This window comes from Danaus plexippus, assembly GCF_018135715.1.
Source record: "Danaus plexippus chromosome 13 unlocalized genomic scaffold, MEX_DaPlex mxdp_15, whole genome shotgun sequence".
NCBI lineage: Eukaryota > Metazoa > Arthropoda > Insecta > Lepidoptera > Nymphalidae > Danaus > Danaus plexippus.
Genome location: NW_026869849.1, coordinates 979,851 through 1,000,376, shown reverse-complemented (window position 1 = coordinate 1,000,376; position 20,526 = coordinate 979,851). Strand labels below are relative to the sequence as shown.

General features: G+C 37.2%; 2 protein-coding genes across 3 annotated transcripts; one reads left to right on the top strand and one right to left on the bottom strand.

Moving 5' to 3' along the window:
- Positions 1-5,271: 5,271 nt before the first annotated feature.
- On the top strand, positions 5,272-19,357 carry LOC133320187 (formin-like protein). Of its 2 annotated transcripts, XM_061527700.1 has the most exons (17): positions 5,272-5,441; positions 8,274-8,353; positions 8,845-8,984; positions 9,223-9,443; positions 9,790-10,038; positions 10,421-10,564; positions 10,746-10,862; positions 11,185-11,313; positions 11,568-11,679; positions 12,195-12,532; positions 12,938-13,136; positions 13,513-14,085; positions 14,561-14,721; positions 15,064-15,165; positions 15,243-15,338; positions 16,056-16,173; positions 17,332-17,473. In XM_061527700.1, the coding sequence occupies exons 1-16, from the start codon at positions 5,277-5,279 to the stop codon at positions 16,134-16,136; spliced, it is 2,907 nt and encodes a 968-aa protein (XP_061383684.1). In that variant the 5' UTR covers positions 5,272-5,276; the 3' UTR covers positions 16,137-16,173; positions 17,332-17,473. The 2 variants fall into 2 exon arrangements, with proteins under 2 accessions (XP_061383684.1, XP_061383683.1); XM_061527699.1 differs by lacking the exon at positions 16,056-16,173 and having other exon boundaries at positions 17,332-19,357.
- A 127-nt stretch (positions 19,358-19,484) lies between these two features.
- LOC116770402 (phosphopantothenoylcysteine decarboxylase) lies at positions 19,485-20,504 on the bottom strand. Its single transcript, XM_032661864.2, has 3 exons — positions 20,312-20,504; positions 20,020-20,223; positions 19,485-19,881 (listed from the first exon to the last, which is right to left on the bottom strand). Exons 1-3 carry the CDS (start codon positions 20,432-20,434, stop codon positions 19,606-19,608), a joined length of 603 nt encoding a protein of 200 aa, XP_032517755.2. The 5' UTR covers positions 20,435-20,504; the 3' UTR covers positions 19,485-19,605.
- Between the last annotated feature and the right edge of the window lie 22 nt (positions 20,505-20,526).

Below are 20,526 nucleotides of genomic sequence, written 5' to 3'. Positions count from 1 at the left end.
ATAATTTATAATAATTTATATTCTATAGCTATTTCAATATTTATGTCTGTTTTGTTGTTATAAATAACTCGTGTTATATTAAGTTTGATGAGAATGAGAGATATGTTGCTTAAATTATACGGAATTTTATAGATTTGTTATTTTAAGTTGAAATTACTTTTTAAAATTATATGTTGCTTTAGTATCTTGATATGCTTTTATTTTTTAATTTTAGATTTTTGTTTTTCTATGGTATAGTTATTTTTAAATATGATGTATGGAGTGAGCGTTTAAATAATTTCAACTAAATGAGGGAGGATTGCAGCTGAGGGGACGTTCGAGTCATTGGGACGCTATTTATAGTTAGTTATCTTAATCTCAGGTTATAGCTCGGCACGGAGACGCACGAAACAGAATAATACATGGGGGTAAAATGTTTTTCGAGTTTAAATATATATAAAAAACTGTTGAATACAACTATTGTTAAGGTATATTATTTTTAATGCTGTGTTCATTATATCTAAATGGGATCGTTGTCTGTACATAACCTATTTCATACATGTATATTTGAACTCTGTCCGTCAGCTTTCTTAAGGAATAGTTATTTGTGAAAACTTTTTTCACGAATATGTGACGTTTATTACGAATGTGTCTTTATAATGTATTGAATCTAAATATAGATCGATAGTCGGCCTTATTTACTTGTGTTGACTTGTATATTGAAACTTTGAAACTTCAATTATACAATGAAAATGAAATTTTTCTTGACATTTAGTTCTTTATATTATATATATACATGTCCAGAAGACCCAAAAAAATTCAGGCATTTTCAATATTCTAGATTCTATTCTATTCTAAAGCTTGTATATACATATTAAGTATAGTAATATAATATAAACGAATTAGAAAATGTAATCGCATACTATTAAGACTTTCTAAACGCGTTCGTTAGTGTGTTCGATGTAACAATAAACTGTTCGACCGACCTTAACTTTCGACTGCGAACTGTTCAGTACATATTCTTACTACAAGTCTTTCATTGCTACCGTCAATACGTAGCGTTTCTAGTTTTTCATTCGTAAACCTTCAACCGAAATTCTTCGAAATCTCTATCCCTTCGGAGAGACGTCGTTTCTCTTAGCGTCTTTTACCGGGTTTACTATTGGGAATGCTCTGAGGAGCTCTTCAGGCTATTACCTGCAGTTCAATTTCACCACCGCACTGCACGTCACAGGCTGCATTACCATCCGCATCACCTTGACACCTGGCGGTCAACCACAGTGCGCTTCAAAAGAAACTTTCTGCCACGCACCACCACCCTGTGGAATCAGCTGCCTAACGACGTATTTCCGCTTCAGTATAACTTGGAATGCTTCAAGCAGAGAGCGTACCGTTTTCTGAAAGGCCGGCAACACTCTGGAGCCTTCAGGCTCCACGAGTGTTCTTGGGCAGCGATGACCACTTACCATCAGGTGGCTAGCCTGCTCGTTTGCCCCCTATCATATAGAAAAAGACTTGCAAACTTGCCGTAAGGGTACAGAATATAGATGTGAGGGTTGACTGGGCTAACATCATGAAAGACAACTCCGATAACATCTTCACATAATAATATATAGGTACCTGTATATTATTATATAAAAACTAGTGTCCGTACGTTGGTCTCGCCACAAACGACCAGGAATGTTATTTGATTGGTCAGTAGGATAGCAAGAGTCGTCTTAATTAACTAAAACATAACAAAATAAAAAACCAACAACAGACAAGTCTCATATGTCTTATCTGTAAATTCACCGATATTTTTATCAATTTCAAGTCATTTCAAAGAATAACAAACTATGCATTTGTAATCTAAAAATTCTTTAACAATAAATATTTTTTTTAAACCATTTGATTTTTTGAAGTAATTTGCTTGATAGTGATGTTATCATCTGTATTTTTATCATCTTTTAAATTGGCGCTGGTTAAGTCATAATAGTCATAAGAGGAATAAGATAAGTCATCAATGAAAGAGTCATTTGCTACGTATTGTTTAAATTGATCTAAATTTGTTTTGTTAGTACCATACCTGAGTCAACGAGTTTGTCGAGGCTTTATCCTCATTAAAATGTAATGACTTGCCTTAAGGAATATTAAATACTCACGATTTTTATGATGTTATTGTTAAATCATCATACTGACACAATTTATAGATAGATATTTACGTAAAAAAATATTAGACAGTACACACTATATAACAAATTTTCCAATTGAAGCTTTTTTTCGGAAATAAGCGGTTCTTGTACAGTTTATTCTCAAGTAGTTTATATAGAAGTTATTTAGTAACTAGCACGGTAGTCGTTTAATAACTGTTTGTTTTTCCTTACACCGCACCCTCTCGTATGATCGTTGAGTTTCTATTAGTAATGATTCCTTGTCTCCCCCCATCTTTTCAGTCTTCCCGTCATTATTCTTCGTGGGACATTTTAACAACCTTATATAAGTACTGCGATTTAAGTTGGTAACACATGAGGCGAAAACTATATGAAAGTATCGTTATGTAAATAAAAAATACATTTGTTTTTTTCTTAAAGTATGTTCTGATGTCATTATTGCAGCCAGTAGACGTAGGTGTTGAGCGATAGGACATCTACTCTAATGTTACTGAAGTACGTTCAACTCTAATACGAGGTTTTTTTTTATTGATCACATGTGCCTCAATATGTTATAAAAACAATCGCTCGATTACAAGTCAATGATTCTATAGAAAAAAACATGTTAGGTTTTATTTACCATTTAAACTTATTTAGTTTGTCCACACATTTTATTTCATATTAATACTAATAAAAAAATATTTATCGAAAATTTTACTTGGTGTTGTTAGCAAAAAAGAATTACTTCCAAGCAAACTATAATTTCAATTATTTAAATTATTTTTTTGATATGTTTATAAGCCATCACAAATAATTATAATTAATATGTTCTTTATTACCATTGAATTAAGATCAATTTTGTATATATTTTAATTCAAACTATTGCTATTCCTTCATACAATGTATTCTGTAATTGAACTAGCAATCTTAAGCAATCTCTGCGGACATCTGCGACATCATCACTATGGAGTGGAGGAGGGGCACAAAGTGAAATAGCACTTAATGCAATCTCAGTAGAATTCATTTCCAATTAGCTCATAATAACCAACGACTATTAGTTCTCATACAGTTAATTTATGCTTGAAATCTCGACGGATCACAATTTGTCTCGTTAATAGATTTACGACTCACTCCATGTAATCTTTACGTCCAATAACTTTCTATGTTACGTGATTATAATGGTTACTATATAATGTAATATATTTGTTCAGCAGCTTTTCTTGGCGTTGCTATTATTATTTCTTACAAGCAGCTTTCCGCCGTTTAGACAGCGGATGCGGATGTTGCCTCTAAACTAAACAGCACACTTACATTTTATACCATAATATAATGATAAACAAATATTAATATAGAAAAAAAAGATCTGTATTTTCAAAGCTTTAGTGAAATTAATAAGAATATAATCACATTGTTTTCAATATCTCCTATATTTTTTTTGTATCCCTTAGTCAATAAGTGTGGCATACATACCATATTAAAAACCCTCTACCTATATGTATATACAGCCTCTTTCGATGTGCTCCAACTTCACCATCAATCTCTGATACGGTTAGTATAATTTGTTATTGACAAAGCCTATTTTATCTCATTAGTCTTATCGAATGCTAGATCGCTTAGCGCTAAGATGGACAGGTTCCATTCGAGACGCTGCTGCCTAGGGTTGTGGTGTCCGTCGTTATATTATAATTGACAAAGTTTTACAATACATTGATAATAATTTTAATTTATACACCTACTTTTTTTTGGTTTCTATCTATAAACATATATGTATTTTTTATTTTATTGCAAACAGTAAAGTTTAGTCATGAGTTTTTAAGTACGTTTCGTGAGTAATGTTTTCTTTAAGTATGATATAAAATAAATAGTTCTATGTAATTCTATTAGTCCTGATGAGGCAGTCAATGAGTGAGATAAGCAAAAACATACTTTCTCAAGGGAACCTTTATATCTTTAAATCTCATATAATTAACATATGAGTATTATGTTAAGAATATTACGAGGAATGTAAAGTGATCCCTTATCGCGTTTTAACTGACAGTCGCTTTTTCATCGACAAATTATAAATATATATACACACACACATCTATATATATATTGCATAGTAAGTTGCAAAAAAATATTTATAGATTTGTTCGATTTCTATGTAAAGGCAGTTTTTATGTGACATAATTCAAGGTCGATGTGAATGAGTCAGAACAAACCAGTCCAACATGAATGAGAACTAGGTAGATTATAGCATAATATATAAATAAATAACTCGGAATCATTGTTCTTTTAACAAACAAGAATTTCCAAGAAATAATTATTATATCGTGAAATTGTATTTAAATTTGTATTACAATAAAAACATGATAATTACAACTAGTTCATTGTAATTCGTTGATGTTTAACGTAATGTATGTATAACCCTAGCATTAGGTTTTTGTACCGTTAGTAACGAAACTGGTCCAATGCCAGGCCGGGTCCATTCGGATATGACTCGCTCTGATCTCATCCGATCATTTTATTATGTTTATCATTTATATATATACAATACCATTTATAACATTTGTTATTAAAATCACTATTTAAGTATTTAATCCTCGGTCAGATTGATGTTAGTTACTCGGGTTTTTTAATATTTTTTTAACCTTATCGTTGCTTCGCAGCAGTCATGATCATAGGAAGGGATAAAAGTGTTTTCGACGCGAATCATATGCGAAAATTATAGTTCATTTACACTTGAAAATCTTAGTAGTTATTATGTAATCTTACATAACTTTACAGCAAAGTTAATTATATTTAATTAAATGTGAAATAAAATTAGCATATTGTTCAATATAGCTTTGACATCCGAGTTCGCGAATTTATAATAGAGGAGTGGCTGTCGTTTTGGAATACATGTAACACATTTAGTTGGTAGAAGACGCCACAGAAGGAGATAGACTTATTACATGTGCTATAAGAAATGTAACATGTAGAGATTTATTTAAAGAAGAACAGGTAGAATAAACATTAACTGACAGAATTTATGTATGACAAAATTGTTATAAATACGTTTTCCAAGAGTGTGAACGGTATGCATATTAATTTTGACGTCTTTATGAAAAGTAGGTTTGGTTTATAAACTGACGGAAACCTCGTGCTGAGATTATTAATAATGAAAATGTTTTACTGTTCCAGGCGTCCATGGACCTGCCGCCAGACAAGGCAAAGCTGCTGCGGAACTATGACTTGGAAAAGAAATGGGAGATCATATGCGACCAAGACATGGTGCAGGCGAAGGACTCGCCCGCCCACTATCTCAACAAACTGAGGACCTACCTTGACCCTAAGGCGTCCAGGAGTCACAGAGTGAGTTGAACGTAAACTATAAACTAATATTATACTTAACAGAATAAAGACAGTTACATTTCCTAGTGTTGTTCGTAGCATATACAATACACTGAGTCCAATGGCCACGTTTGTGTAGTCACATATTACATATCTCTAGCATTTCTGCTAAGTCTTTATTGAAACTAATCACAATTTTTCTTCTCATCTACGCTACTCATACTTTGATGACTAATAGCACTTTTTTAAGGATTTTAATTCTAAAATGAATAAAATATCGCCTGATTTGTACGGAATTCACGGTTTTCGGTGACGTCTGTGAGTCAGTCATCAAAGGCAGGAATGGAATGAATAGACCTTATTAAAAATTTGAGAGATAAGAACCCTTCGCTTGATGTGTCTGAATGTTTGGTCTCAGGACCGCGCCCTCTAGAACCCGTTACATCCACTCATATGTCTATATCTCGCTAGATACATACATTTGTCTGTCGGAGACTGTGTCTGCTCCTCTACTGCGAATCACTCGGCCGTTACTAACAGCGTAACCGCGTACCGTTCAGATCTTGTAGCGGTGTCGATTGATTTCACTGAATTCCCTTCAATTGAAGACCACAAAGATATTTATTTAAAATTTTTGTTAGAACATTCCCGACTGTAACGAATGTCTTTGTGATGAGTCAATACCTATTAATGATGCTCCGTGGGAAGTGTGCGTCATAACAATTGTTTCACATTATGTTGGACGACGTATCATGAGTGAGGATATGTTATAAAAATGTATATAAAACAAAGTTATAATAACTTTATGGTGCTATAAATAAAATGCACACATAGCTTCGATTAAAGCATCATCACGTGTCGGATAGTATCGAACGATATCCGACCGCAAACAGTACGATGCCATTCGATAAGTTGGATTAGATTGGAACGGGTTCGACTTTTCATGTGGTGTCGGTATGATTACTACATACGGGGCGCTAACAGTTCCATTCATAGATCTAACTATTAGTATTCACGTAAGCTACTTAATTAGGAACAGGAAACGCTGCGTGTATGGTGACAATGAAAATTCGGAAGCGGAGACCTCTCAGAAACATTGAAAGTATCAGAAATTCATTTTGTGTTGTGTCGTTAGAGGCAAGTTTGGAAACTTAATTAAGATGTGTTCAATCATAACATAAATATGACAGTGTCACCTGCCCTCTACACGCTTACTGCAGTGTAATCGATGAGGTCGCGTCGTCTGGGCTTGGAGTCTCAACTTAAATAAATATATTACAGGTGAATACGAACCTGTAGTACATTTGATACTTTGTAACTATAATATTCATCATAATTCAATCTAGGAAGATTATGAATTCGAAAGTTTGATTTGACGCAAACGTTAATGAACGGAACATTATATTGGAACAAAGATTCCCAAACTTATTTACTCCACTGCCCACTTTTAGGATAAATAATTTTTTAGCGACCACATTTTTCACGTACTGAAAAACCACTATAACTTATCCTACCTAAATGAAATTACAAATAACCCCCCGGCTTTTAACAACGACCACCTTTTTGTTCTGGATCTTTTACTGCCTTCCTTTAGGCATTCAGCGCCCACTTTGGAAAAGGATGCATTAGAACAACGTATAGCTCAAATCAATCCCAAAAATTATTTGTAGTTCCTAAAGGAACAAAGCATTGCCCTTTCCCTTTTCCCACCCTTTCCTCCCCCTCTTCCCCAATCAAGGGTGGCAACACATCCGCAAAAGCTATGATGCGGATGCCCATGGGCGATGGTACTACCTCCGTCAGGTAGGCCATTTGCTCGTTAGCCCCCTTTAGCGTAAAAAAATGACAGTTTTATATTTATGACGTCCCGTCAGAGACTATAGATGGCACTGCTATGTATGTATTTCATTTAAGTATACATACTTAATATTAAAGGAATCAATGCAAATAATAATATTAAAATAGTATGATACAGCTATTATATCGTAATCAGATTAAACGTTGATGGTGGGCTAACAGTTTGATGGCATATGAAAAGAACGTTTACTCTGTAAAGACGTGATCAAATATAGGGATACGTCCAAAAAGTTGATCGAGATAACTACACTGATTACTATTTATAGTACTACTTATTTATAGTTTTGATTGCCTAAAGTTATACAGAATCATAAAATTAAAAAACTATTACTTTGTTACATATATTGAATGAAGGTTTTTTGTGTTTTTATTCAAAATTACTTTAAGATACAGAATTATGTTCCGTCAACAACATATTATATGTTTACCATGAATATATGTTCATTGTGATTTAAAATTTACCCTCAATTAAGCATACATAGAGAAGGAGTAATAGTCATATGGGTATAGAAGTTTATATATAGTAAATTATTTATTACTGCCGCAATGATTTTAACACATAGTGGTTAAAATTTCTATATTTAATTTATGATATTTATTGTTTTGACAAGATGAGATTAACACACTACTAGGATAGACATATATTCAACGAGGTCCTATCTGGGTCCTACACTTATGTTATATACGCTATAGGCCAGTGAGATCAGCTGTTTCTTATTCTACATACGTATATATAGTCGTCATTCTCATATACTGACAATAATTATATTAATTTTATAAAATTATTAAAACACCATATAATGACAATAATTACAATAATTCGTCCTTGTATATTTGACCTTTGGATCTTTGAGTGTAGAGGCCCTAATTAAGACGTGATTTCCATGCAGGAAGCTATTGTCGCTTTCATTTTTAAGGTATTCTCGTTAGCGCGTTTAGCGTACATCGCTGAACACCTCGCTATATTACAATATATTAACACATCGATAATTACAGAAGAGAAAGATGGTCGGCGACTCCACGTCGACGCAGGTTCTTAGGGATTTAGAAATATCACTGCGAACTAATCACATCGAGTAAGTATTCATTGATAATATACAAATATTAGTGATGTGCCGGGGTACGGAAGTTTATCGATTGTCACAAAACAACGGCTGACAATACTTGACTCCTTTCCTGTCACGAGATAATTGTTTTTTTAAGGGTGTTTTTTTTTCTAATTTGTTATCTTCTTATGTAGTAATAATCTAACAGAAAAAAGATAAATAATAGTTACGCCAATAATATCAAATGAAATCTTTTTCTTTGAAATATCCGGGGTACATATACTTGGTATCCAGCACATCACTAACTATTTATTTATTACATTTTTCTTTTATTGTGAATATTATCGCGTCAATCCCTTTAATAGAACGACGAGAAGACAGGGTCTTACAAATGTTATATTAAAATTGAATCAAATCAAGCGATACTCACATTACATACAAAGTTAGAAGAATAAAGAAATATTTTAACTTCAAAGACTTAATAAATTTTTCCTAACCTTTGGTACGTTCGTGCTCCGTAGATGGGTCCGTGAGTTCCTGAACGATCAGAATCAAGGTCTGGACGTGTTGATCGACTACCTCAGCTTCAGACTGAGCATGATGAGGCACGAACAGCGAATAGCACTCGCGAGGAGCCACTCCACAGACGCCATCAACCAAGGTATGACTATGACGTCACTGTGATACCTATTGGGAAGGGAATAATAAAGAAGGGAAGATAAGGAAATTATAAAGAAGGGAAGATTTTTCAGCTTACTTCACTCTTACTGTGAGATAACTAGATGTAATGTCTTGTTTACGATTATTTGGCAAACTGATACAAATATTACTTACCATTGAAATAATAATTCCATATTAATTGTTGGTTAATATTATTATATATTTGAATGTTTTACCAGCGAACACGACGACTTCAGAGTGCAGCGGGCCGGAGATGGGTGCGGGCTCCACGTGGCGGCGGAGGGCGAGGTCCGCGGACTCAGAGGGCGAAGGCCCGGGGGCGGGGTCCCCGGCCGCGGCCAGACGGAGGACCAGGCATGCGGCGAGGCTCAACATGGGCGCCTCCACTGATGATATACACGTCTGCATCATGTGCATGAGGGCCATCATGAACAATAAGGTAGAGGAGGGGAGATGAGGGCTAGCTGGCTGCTGGGTTTTATCAGTGGAATTAACTTGGATAATAGATAATGCAAAGTTTTTAAAGCTGAAGGCAGTTAGTCTTTTCATTCATAATGACCAGCCTTGATGATCCATCATCAAGATTCTGGTTTGAAAAAAAGAGTGCTTATAATTTTTAGTCATAGTTTAATACAGACTAGCGAACTCGTGACGCCTTTCAGCTATTAAAAATACTGATACTGGCACCATTTGTACTCATGATGAACACGTGTACATTTTTCACGACTGATATATTTTCTCTCTTATTTGGAACAGCTAATCACTCTTTCGTTTCATGTTTCCAGTATGGCTTCAACATGGTGATCCAACATCGCGAGGCTATCAACAGCATAGCCTTGTCCCTGGTACATCACTCGCTCAGAACGAAGGCACTGGTGTTGGAACTGTTGGCGGCCATCTGCCTGGTGAAGGGCGGTCATCAGATCATTCTCTCCGCCTTCGATAACTTCAAGGAGGTGGTCGGTGAGCCGAGGAGGTTCCACACTCTCATGGAGTACTTCATGAACTATGACAGCTTCCATATTGAGTTCATGGTGAGTGACGTCACCTCCGTTCACTATATCTGTTAAGACTGTTTTCTGTTACCGTGTCCGCTATTAATCATCTTAATAATTATACTATATACCTATTAATTACATTTTCATTAAGAATCATTAAAACAATGGGTATCTGGTAAGAGTACCGATCAGTCCGTCCCGGTGATGCTGTCAAAGCCATTAGGGCTAACAGCTACAGTCAAGTTGATACTAAAACAACCGAGCTGTCTTTCCATAGTCCATTTCCGCACATGCTGTAATCTAATGTAAGATTTACGAGAATTCCATATTAAAAATAGCATATTTTCGACTTTAACATGTGCAAGTTAAGGTTCATATTTGTATAACGGAGTTTAAATTGTAACACATATTGTTGCAGGTGGCGTGTATGCAGTTCGTCAACATAATAGTACATTCAGTAGAGGACATGAACTTCCGGGTGCACCTCCAGTACGAGTTCACGGCGCTCAAACTAGACGACTACCTCGAGAGGCTGAGGCTCTGTGAGAGCGAAGACTTACAGGTCACTAGTGCTATAATATATGGTATATTGTATCATGATCATAATATATATATATATATATATATATATATATATATATATATATATATATATGACCTTAATTCAGTTTAAAACGTAGAAATTATAGTATAACTATAATAATTATTAGAAATGAGTGTAACATTTAATGTATATTTTCCAGGTCCAAATATCAGCGTACCTCGACAACGTGTTCGACGTGGCGGCTCTCATGGAGGACAGCGAGACGAAGACGGCGGCCTTGGAGAAGGTCAATGAACTGGAGGATGAATTGGGACATGTAAGGAGTCCATTACATACAGTACAGTTGCTGACTCATACACGGACCAGCTCTAGGGTCTTATATAAGATAATTAATATTCAGATCGGAAGTCCTAAAAAAATGATATCGAACATTTTCGCGAATATTCATTTACATAAAATTTAAGATTCTCGGATGTACCGACGCGTTTATTTTATCTTTACCACATACTGTACTTTACAGCAACCGTGATCATGCGCAGACGAGATGCTAATGTCCTAACAAAAGTGTGGGTGTCAATAACTTCTTCCAACTATTAACAACACTTTACTTACTTTATGTGGCTTTCTGTTTCCATCAGGCTCACGAGCGGCTGGCGTCCTTGGAGAGAGAAGCCATCGCTAAACAAGCAACGCTGGAGGCGGAACTAGCGCAAGTTAGACACGAGAGAGACCAGCTCGCTGAAGCACGGAGGCAGGTCGTGGAGGAGGTGAGGAAGAAGGGCATACGTACATTATATATAGGAACATATAGATGATAATAGACCGCTGATATAATGTGATATGAATACGCAGATTATAACTTAATTAACCCTATCTGAAAAGGGATTGTTTGAAAAATAAAATACACTACGGTGAAGGTAGTTTAAAGTTCAGTTAATAGTTCCTTGAAACAATAAATAAGGGTATTTTCGATCACAACCACAAGTGTCATAAAACTAATTAAAATACACGTGAAATTCAGGTGTCGACTCTGAGGAGAGCTCAGCAGGACTCGAGGAACAGGCAGTCGATGTTGGAGTCGAAGGTGCAGGAACTGGAATCGCTGACCAAGTCACTACCGCGAGGAGCCTCCAGTTAGTATATAATATTAATAATAATAAATTACTATACAAGAAGCAGTCATCCTAAACACGTGTAGAATAGTAAGAAAGTTCATGCAACTAGAAGAAAACGAAATCTCACCTTCTCACACAACACACACGTAACTAACACACTACATGCCGTAGTTAATTGGTTTCGGCCCGTAGAGGTTAAAATCAGCTCAAAGCTGACGAAACATCAACAAAACACAAATAATAATGATATATAATTCCTCGCATCCTCCTCATGCGGATGATGAGGGATTGGAACAGCTGCCTGCGTCTGTTTCCTTCGAGTTATACTGAGATAGTACGCTCACCACCTACGACTTCGTTTCGATGTTCCAATTGGTAAAATGACAGTGAAGCACTGTCGCGTGTGTGTCGGTTGCTTAAGATGATTGTTATTTTAACACAATTGAGGCATTTCTGTTTGAGTCCAATTCCAAAGTTCTCGCGGTTTGTGTCACGGAAAAAAGTTACTTATTAACATTTTTGTATCTCCCCAGTGGGTGCTATATCCTCACACGCGCTATGTAACGGCACGGGTCCAGTCAACGGTCACATCTCTCCTCCTGCTCCGCTAACCAACGGTGACGTCCACCCCCACTCCACCCCGCCGTCCCCCCCCCCCGAGGCGCCTCTCCCCCCACCCCCGGCGGCTCCCCTGCCCCCTCCTCCTCCCCCTCCACCTCTGGTGGCTCCCCCTCCCCCCGCCCCGCCGGCTCCCCCCGCGCCCGGCCTCATGGCGCCCCCCATACACACGGACGCCATGACCATAAAGAGGAAGGTCGACACCAAGTACAAGCTGCCGACACTCAACTGGATCGCGCTGAAACCAAATCAGGTGGGAACTGAACATTAACGTGACTCAAGTATTTAATTTAACTTAAACCCTGCTGTCCCTATCTGTGAGTTGTGGTAGACTTCTGATGTATAAATTTTATTTTAACAGCTCAGTAATCTCTGTTCAATCTGCTCAGTAATCGCGAGTCTGGGTTCACAAGGTTGGAATGAAAAAAAATACATAAACGTTAAAAATACATTTTATATATCAGGAGCTTTGCTTTTTTTAAATTTAAAATTAATCGGCTGTTTTATTTGGTATTGGTTGAAAAATGTGATCCACAAAGATAGATGGACATCTGAGGAACAAAAAAGTGATTTATATTTTAACTGGAGACGAACTCTCCCGTTTCTGGTGTCTTGATCGATAAATGAATGTTCCTAAATGTTTATATGATGTACGAAGGTGCGCGGTACGATCTTCAACGAGCTGGACGAGGAGCGACCCCGACGGAGGATCAACTTCGCCGAGTTCGAGGAGAGGTTCCGTATAGGGGGCTGCGGTCCGGCCCGGGAGCCCGACGACCTCGCCTCCTTCCCCAGCAAGAGGTTCAGGAGACCCGACACTGTGTCGCTGTTGGAACACGCGCGGCTTAGGAACATCGGTACGGACACACACACATACAAATCATATACACGTGTCAACGCACACTGTTACAGCAAAACACACACACATACACAGTACATACCTATTGTATGTATAACAAACGGATCAAAGCACACTCATGCGCGGATGCGGGATGATATTCGTCATAAAAATTTGAGTGTTTGATATCATTAACAGTCTTTTTTTACATATCATTGCCAAGCTAATGCTTTCATAAAAGTGAAAAAAAGTGTCGTTCGTGTATTATTATATATATTGTTATTTTACCATGATTTGGTAATTTTATGAATCTTTTGTTTTACAAAAATATTGAACCTCTTATGAAGTTAACGATAAAACAGATAGTTAATTTTAGAATTATGAACTGGTTACAGCGATCTCCAGACGAAAACTGGACACGCCCGTAGAGAAGGTCATCGCTGCGATACACAACCTGGATCTGAAACAGTTACCTCTGGAGAGTGTCGAAATACTCCAGAGGATGGTGCCCACGGAGGCGGAGCAGAAGGCTTACAAGGAGTACGTGGCGGAGAAGAAGAACGTCAACCAGCTCACGGAGGAGGACAAGTTCCTCATGCAGCTGGCCAGGGTCGAGCGGATCTCCGCCAAGCTGGCCATCATGAGCTACATGGGCAACTTCTTCGACAACATACATCTCATCACTCCGCAGATCCACGCGATCATATCCGGCTCGTCGTCCGTCAAGTCGTCGCAGAAGCTGCGGAACGTTCTAGAGATCATTCTGGCCTTCGGTAACTACCTGAACAGCAGCAAACGCGGCCCGGCCTACGGGTTCAAGCTGCAGTCCCTGGACACGTTGATGGACACCAAGTCGACGGACAAGCGAGTGTCGCTGTTGCACTACATCGTGGCCACCATCAGACAGAACTTCCCCGAGCTGCTGAGCTTTGACGCTGAGCTCCTGTACATCGACAAGGCAGCGCAAGGTGGGCACAGCTTACAGTTCATACTCAAACTTGACATTAGTAAAACATAATTTTTTTAATGCCCAGTCCATACTCTTATCATAAAAATTGTTTGTATTAAATATTTAAAAGGGAATTAAATGTCTTAGGCGGTCATACATCTACAACAATATTGCACAGTACAGTTGATTGTACAATATTATTAGCGGTGTGGGGATAATATTGAAAAATTGCGCAATCATCAACCAGGAGTTTTGTACCGTTTTGTGTTTCCTACTGTGTCGGGTTAGTATTGCGCAATACTTTTCAGTTCACTGTTTCGGGCGGTTGTGATCGGTTCAGTCCCGTGAATGTTTGTCAATCTCATTGCTAAATATTATTGAACGTTTGGATTCAAAGAGGGTGTTCAATTTGATTGTACAAAATTATTGTAGATGTATGGGCGGGCCGGCTTACTGTTATTTAACTTAAAATAATCCTCTTTATATGTGTCCAGTGTCGTTGGAGAACGTGGTATCTGACGTGTGTGAGTTGGAGCGCGGTATGGAGGCGGCGCGGCGGGAGAGCGAGGCGCGCGGGGCGCACGTGCTGAGGGACTTCGTCAACAACGCCGCGGACAAACTGCGCAGACTGCGCGCCGAGACCAAGCACGCACAGGTGAGGCGAACATGGATCGACGACTGACTCCGCTGCTTAGTGTGAGAATAATATATGGTCTGTTCCGCGTGTATGCTATTGAACTCGTGATGCGGACCTTCGAGATAAAATATTACCTATATGGTATTCCGACTTGTAAGATGCATTATTGGGAAGTTTCATCGAAATCCGTTAAGTAATATTTGCGTGAAAGAGACGGACATATCCGTACATGCCGGCAAACTAACACATCCATACACGATCAGATGTAATATTCATATATTTATCGTATTCCCGTTCAACTGTCGCGTGCGTCACATCTAATGAGATGGCTCGTAATAAAACTACAACCTTTCCGTCAAGGACTCGTTCGCTGCGTGTGTCGAGTACTTCGGCGAGGCGCCGCGGAGCTGCGACGCGAACGCTTTCTTCTCGCTTCTCGTTAGATTTACGAGAGCCTTTAAGGTTAGTATTCATAGCAACGACATATAGTAGTTATTCATTAAATAAACACGAAACGTCACATTAATGTCTGAATACAGCAAGCTGATGCCGAGAACGAGCAGAGGAGGCGGCTGGAGGCCGCGCACTCAGACGTAGACCCCGCGAGGGCAAAGGTTGCGCACAAGAAACAACAGGTACGGACACTCACACACACACACAATCGAAGATATACACACACTGGCGCACACACACACTAACATACACATAGAACATACACACACTAACTAGCCCTGATACAAGTGAGTATAAGTCTTGTATGGGATATACCTGACTTAGTATTCTATTACACATCACTCTGACAGACAATTTTAATGAATATTTTAAGCAATTACAGTTTTCGCTTAAATATCGCTTCAGCGCTTCGACGGTGGATCCTTGTGTTAGCAGTATTTAGTTGCATTAGTTTTGATGATTACTTTAATAACTATTAACTATACTATCAGTGTTCACAGTGATCCTACTATTCTATATATTCAGGATGTATTATTGCGAACGTCTGTCTTTACATGATGTATTTTTTACGTTCCAAAAAATATACTTTTTAATTTTGTATCTGACAACTTTGAATACTTAAGAATGTATGTCACTGCCTTAATCTATTTTAATTCAAAAAGTATTTTTATTTTTCCGCCCTTTTTCATATATTTTTTTTAATGTAGTTTCAGCCTCGATAAGTTTTTTTTTTTTCATTAATTAACTTGGTGCTGGCTGTCACATCATAGCATATCATTAATGTGGCAATATTGTTTTCTTAATTAACATTCTTAATTTCCTGTATATATAATTTTGTTCAAAATGTTGCCACATTTAAACAATAGTAGCGGTGATGGTAACACCACAATTTCTCACAGAGGTTTAACTACGCGGCCGTCAGCGCTGGGCTGTTGCAGCAGCACTTGGCACAGCTGAGGCACAGCCCAGACCTAGCCTAGACCGGTCTAGACTAGACCTAGCCTAACACGACTAGGAGTAAGTCGTTGAAAGTTTCAAAATGGGGCATCATATCCTGTGTTAACTAACCTGTTATTAACTCATTAACGGTCGGTCAATAACCAGTCGTATACGGAATGTCCCTGTATATAACATCACGTAATGTAAAGTGAGTCACTGACTGCGGGCGAAGCACTACCATGCATGAGGGCGAAGCACCCTTGTCTCGTCACCCAAGGAACAAAAACGCTTTAATAAATCCACACAGATAATATTTTGTATCTAATAATTATCACGGAGTTTGTGTCACGTTAATCTTACGTTATTGACTAGCTGCTTCCACCGGTTTCGTCCACCAAGGGTGATACGTAACGCTCAATCAATGAAGTAAAAATGTACCACATACAAATATTATATCGCTCAGTAAAACGTACATTAGGCACTTTGCTATAGAGGTAATATTCAAACTTTAGTTACTAAGGAATTAAATAAGATATGTGAAGGCAATGAGGTGACGAAAAACAAAAAATATTGCAGAGCTATTAAATTTTAGATATAGCATTCTAAAATTTATTCTCTCGTCCAATATTCTTTCGCCAATTTTCGCTGCCTCGTTCATTTATTGTACAATCACTAGTTGCAGATATAACTTAGTTAGTACTTATCACAGAAAACACACGTAAATTGTCTGTTACTTTAAGTGGCTATATAAAATGTCTATAGAAAAAGTTTGAAAAAAGCCAATCAACGGCCCGTAGTTAAATCGTGATCTTACATTTAGTACTTTTTGCAATCCTCTCTTAACATTATTATATCTCTGGTGGCTGCACTGCATGTACTGATACTATACGGCATGAGTTTTATACACTAACGACTTAGTACTCACATTGTTGGATGAAACAGAATTAAAGTACTCCATAAATCCTAAAAGCTGCTACTAACATACACTCTATGGCTTTCATGATAGAGACGTTTGAATTAAAAACGTACTTTGAAATTGTCTTGAGCTTCACCTGTTTGTATTATAATTCCATGGTCATGAGACGGTTGCTTCACATACATGGCACCAGCAAACATGTTACACTGTTTGTGAGAAGACCAATCCTATGTTACGAAAATCCCGAAGCTTTATCTGTTACGTGTGACCACACATGAAAAAAACAATTTTCATTGTAATTTAATGTCCATTGTTTCCAGGAGGCGGTAATAAACGAACTGAAAACGAAATCACAGGCTGTGGAAAAGAAACTTCTTCATCAGGACGAAGTGTACAACGGGGCCTTAGAGGACATCCTGCACGGCCTACGATCGGAGCCCTACAGACGGGCGGACGCCGTCCGACGCTCACACCGACGCCGAATCAATTCACACCGTCTCTCCAAGGGTCTGGAGGAACTGGACGTATGATACGAACCATCCAGCGAACCGCTGGATTTTTCAGTACAGAACGCCGTGATGTCCATAGACGCCAAGTGCGGCTTCTTCACGGCCAAGAAGAAACGTAAAGACTTGGAGATGGTCCACAAGAAACCGATCGCCATCTACAACATAGAGGACAACATCGACTTCCCCAGCGAGTACCACAGAAAGCCGAAGGCGTCCACATACAAAGTGGCGCCCTCCGACTACGAAGTGGAGGGTAGTTGTGAACTCATCAAGACTACCTACGAAGTCATATCCAAGTACACGCGGGCGATGTTCGACAAACAGAACGAGACGGTCGTCTAACACGCACATACAGACACACACACACACGCACACACACACACACGCGTGCAGAGGACAGATGTGATGTATTTTAATACCGTAACACTGATACCGAGCGTCCAGTGCTATTTTGATAAGTGCAATATTTATATAAAGACAAACGTTTGATACGCCCGCGATTCATTCCACACAACCATATTTTGCTAAGACAAATTTACAGCGTTTTCTATTTGTTTACAACGAGCTTGTTAGCTGACGGTTTTTGTACACGTTTTCGGCGCACGCCGCTCGGAGCACCGTTATATGACGATTGCAGCATTTACGGAGTATATTGAATTAGTATCGCTAGATTGTTGACATGGCCTTCGATATACGCACAGTTTTTTAACCGACTTTTTATATAATCGATGTAATTTTTACAAGTTTATAATCGTATTACCATAGACTAGTTATGTTTATAAATGATACATAAGTATATAGTATTTATTTTGTATCGTCTTAAAGTAACAGAGTAGATTAGATTTTTTGCATTTAATAGTAGCATTTCGTACAGTTGTGATAATATTTTGTTTTTATTTTGATATGGCAACATTAGATTTCAATGACAAACGGTTACGGTTTTTTTCTCACAGCCATCATGACAGTTCTGTACCTAATTTTAATAAGATCCGCTGTATGTTCCGTTTCATTATTGTTTGTGTAATTATTATTTATTCTCAATATTCGGATACAACTGATCTGATAGTCATTCTCGAAATAATCCATTTGTAAATATATTATTTTCTTGATCGCTGTTCATTGATTGTAAATATTGTATAATTTCGCTTAACTCAAGATGCTTGAGGTGATTCTGTTTGATAGATTATTATGGTTTTTATTTAGAGCCGACATGCACGATATAGTATATAACAATTTAATGTTCAAACATAATATATTTATCTTTGTCAATATTCAGTTTGATTTTTATTAATTTCTTATAATTATAGTTTAGGTCAGAGTGCTTTTGATCGGTGCTTAGTATGCACTCGTCTTAGTTTTTAATTTTATTTATTCAGTTTCAAAATATTGCGAAATTCACGCCTGCATCATAACAGGGTTGCATTGATTTCAAACAATAAAAAAAAATGTTGAAAGCTTAAAAGTTATTTCATATAATGTAATCTGTATATTATTCTCTCATTATGATTCTTAAAAAGAATACGTTTGATTAGTTATAATTTTGGGAACGGTTACAGATATGGCACGAGTATAGCAAGGACAAGAAAAAATTATTAACACTTTGGTCACCAGAAGTAATGAAAAAGTCTAGATTATTTGATTTTGTTTGCTGAAATCTGAATGAATCTTTACAGATAAAAACACTGTCACTTCTATAACCTTCTCACGATTACAAAGTAGTTTTAACATTTCCATTGTATAGTTATGTGGTGTCGAGTGTACATGAGTTGATTTTGTTCATTGCATGTATTTGCTAGCTTAGAAACAGTATTCAGTGATGCAATAAACATTAACATTATACATTGTTTTAATTTAATATAATCATTACAGGATATATAGATATTTGACAGAACAGTCACTCAGTTCTGAAATAACCTCATCTCCGACTTGTCCCCATATGCCATAGTGTTAAATAACTTGTGATATTCATTATAATAACAATATTTATTTCTATTAAGTAGCGTCATGTACACACAATAACAAATAACATTTAAATACAATTTGGGTATTTATTCAACAATATCAAGAATGTATGAAATGAAAACTTCAGGCCTTTTTATTATTAACATGATCTTGAGCTGTACTGTGTATCCTCTGCACTATAGTATCCACATCAGCCATAGCGCCAATACCAGTATCCCCACACATAAGTTTCTTTTCAATTGATGGTATCTCTTTATAACCCCAACCTGTTAATGTCTCAATTTGTTTGGCTGTTATCGGATGCTGATACATCCGAGTGTTCATAGCAGGGCAAAACAGCAACGGTTTAGACACATCCCAAGCTCTTACTGTACATGTCAACAAATTGTCACAGATGCCCTGTAATTATTTGTATAATATAATACTATATTACCATTTCAAAATTATAAAATATTAGTTTTGATAAAGAAGTGGTACATTAGTGTAGTTTTAATATTCAGATTAGGCAAAAGCATCCAAATATAACACAAAACTAACCTGTGATATTTTTGCTAAAGTATTAGCATCTAGAGGAGCTATTACTAACATATCAGCCCATTTTCCGAGTTCAATATGAAGCACTGGATCCCCTCTATGATTCCAGGAGCTCCATTCGACATCGTCGTCAAACAGCGAGCAACACTCTGGGATATCAGTTATTTTGAAAAAATGTTTTGATCTCTCTGTACATATTACCTGTATCTTTTGGAAAATGAGGGAGAGAAAAAATTAACATTTGTCGTTGCACAATTACGCACGGAACATAAGGGGGATTTTATGACTTGTTTACCTCAAATTTATATCCATTTTCAACATTGGTAATGTTGAGTAGGTTTTCAATTATCAAAGGTAACTTTATTGTAGCTACACTACCGGTTACACCAATGATGATGTTAAGTAATTTCTTCTCCATTGTTCAAATATAACATAACGCATCTCAATTATTTAAAAACTGTTAGATTTGTTGACATATTAATAAGAATGTAACATATGACAAATGACAGT

Coding starts and splice junctions, on each gene's coding strand:
- LOC133320187 (XM_061527699.1), top strand. CDS start 5,277: ATGGACCTGCCGCCAGACAAGGCAAAGCTGCTGCGGAACTATGACTTG. Junction 15,166..15,242: donor GATTTACGAGAGCCTTTAAG/GTTAGTATTCAT, acceptor GTCTGAATACAG/CAAGCTGATGCCGAGAACGA. Junction 15,339..17,331: donor TTGCGCACAAGAAACAACAG/GTACGGACACTC, acceptor CATTGTTTCCAG/GAGGCGGTAATAAACGAACT.
- LOC116770402 (XM_032661864.2), bottom strand. CDS start 20,434: ATGGAGAAGAAATTACTTAACATCATCATTGGTGTAACCGGTAGTGTA. Junction 20,224..20,311: donor AAAATGGATATAAATTTGAG/GTAAACAAGTCA, acceptor ATTTTCCAAAAG/ATACAGGTAATATGTACAGA. Junction 19,882..20,019: donor CTTTAGCAAAAATATCACAG/GTTAGTTTTGTG, acceptor AAATAATTACAG/GGCATCTGTGACAATTTGTT.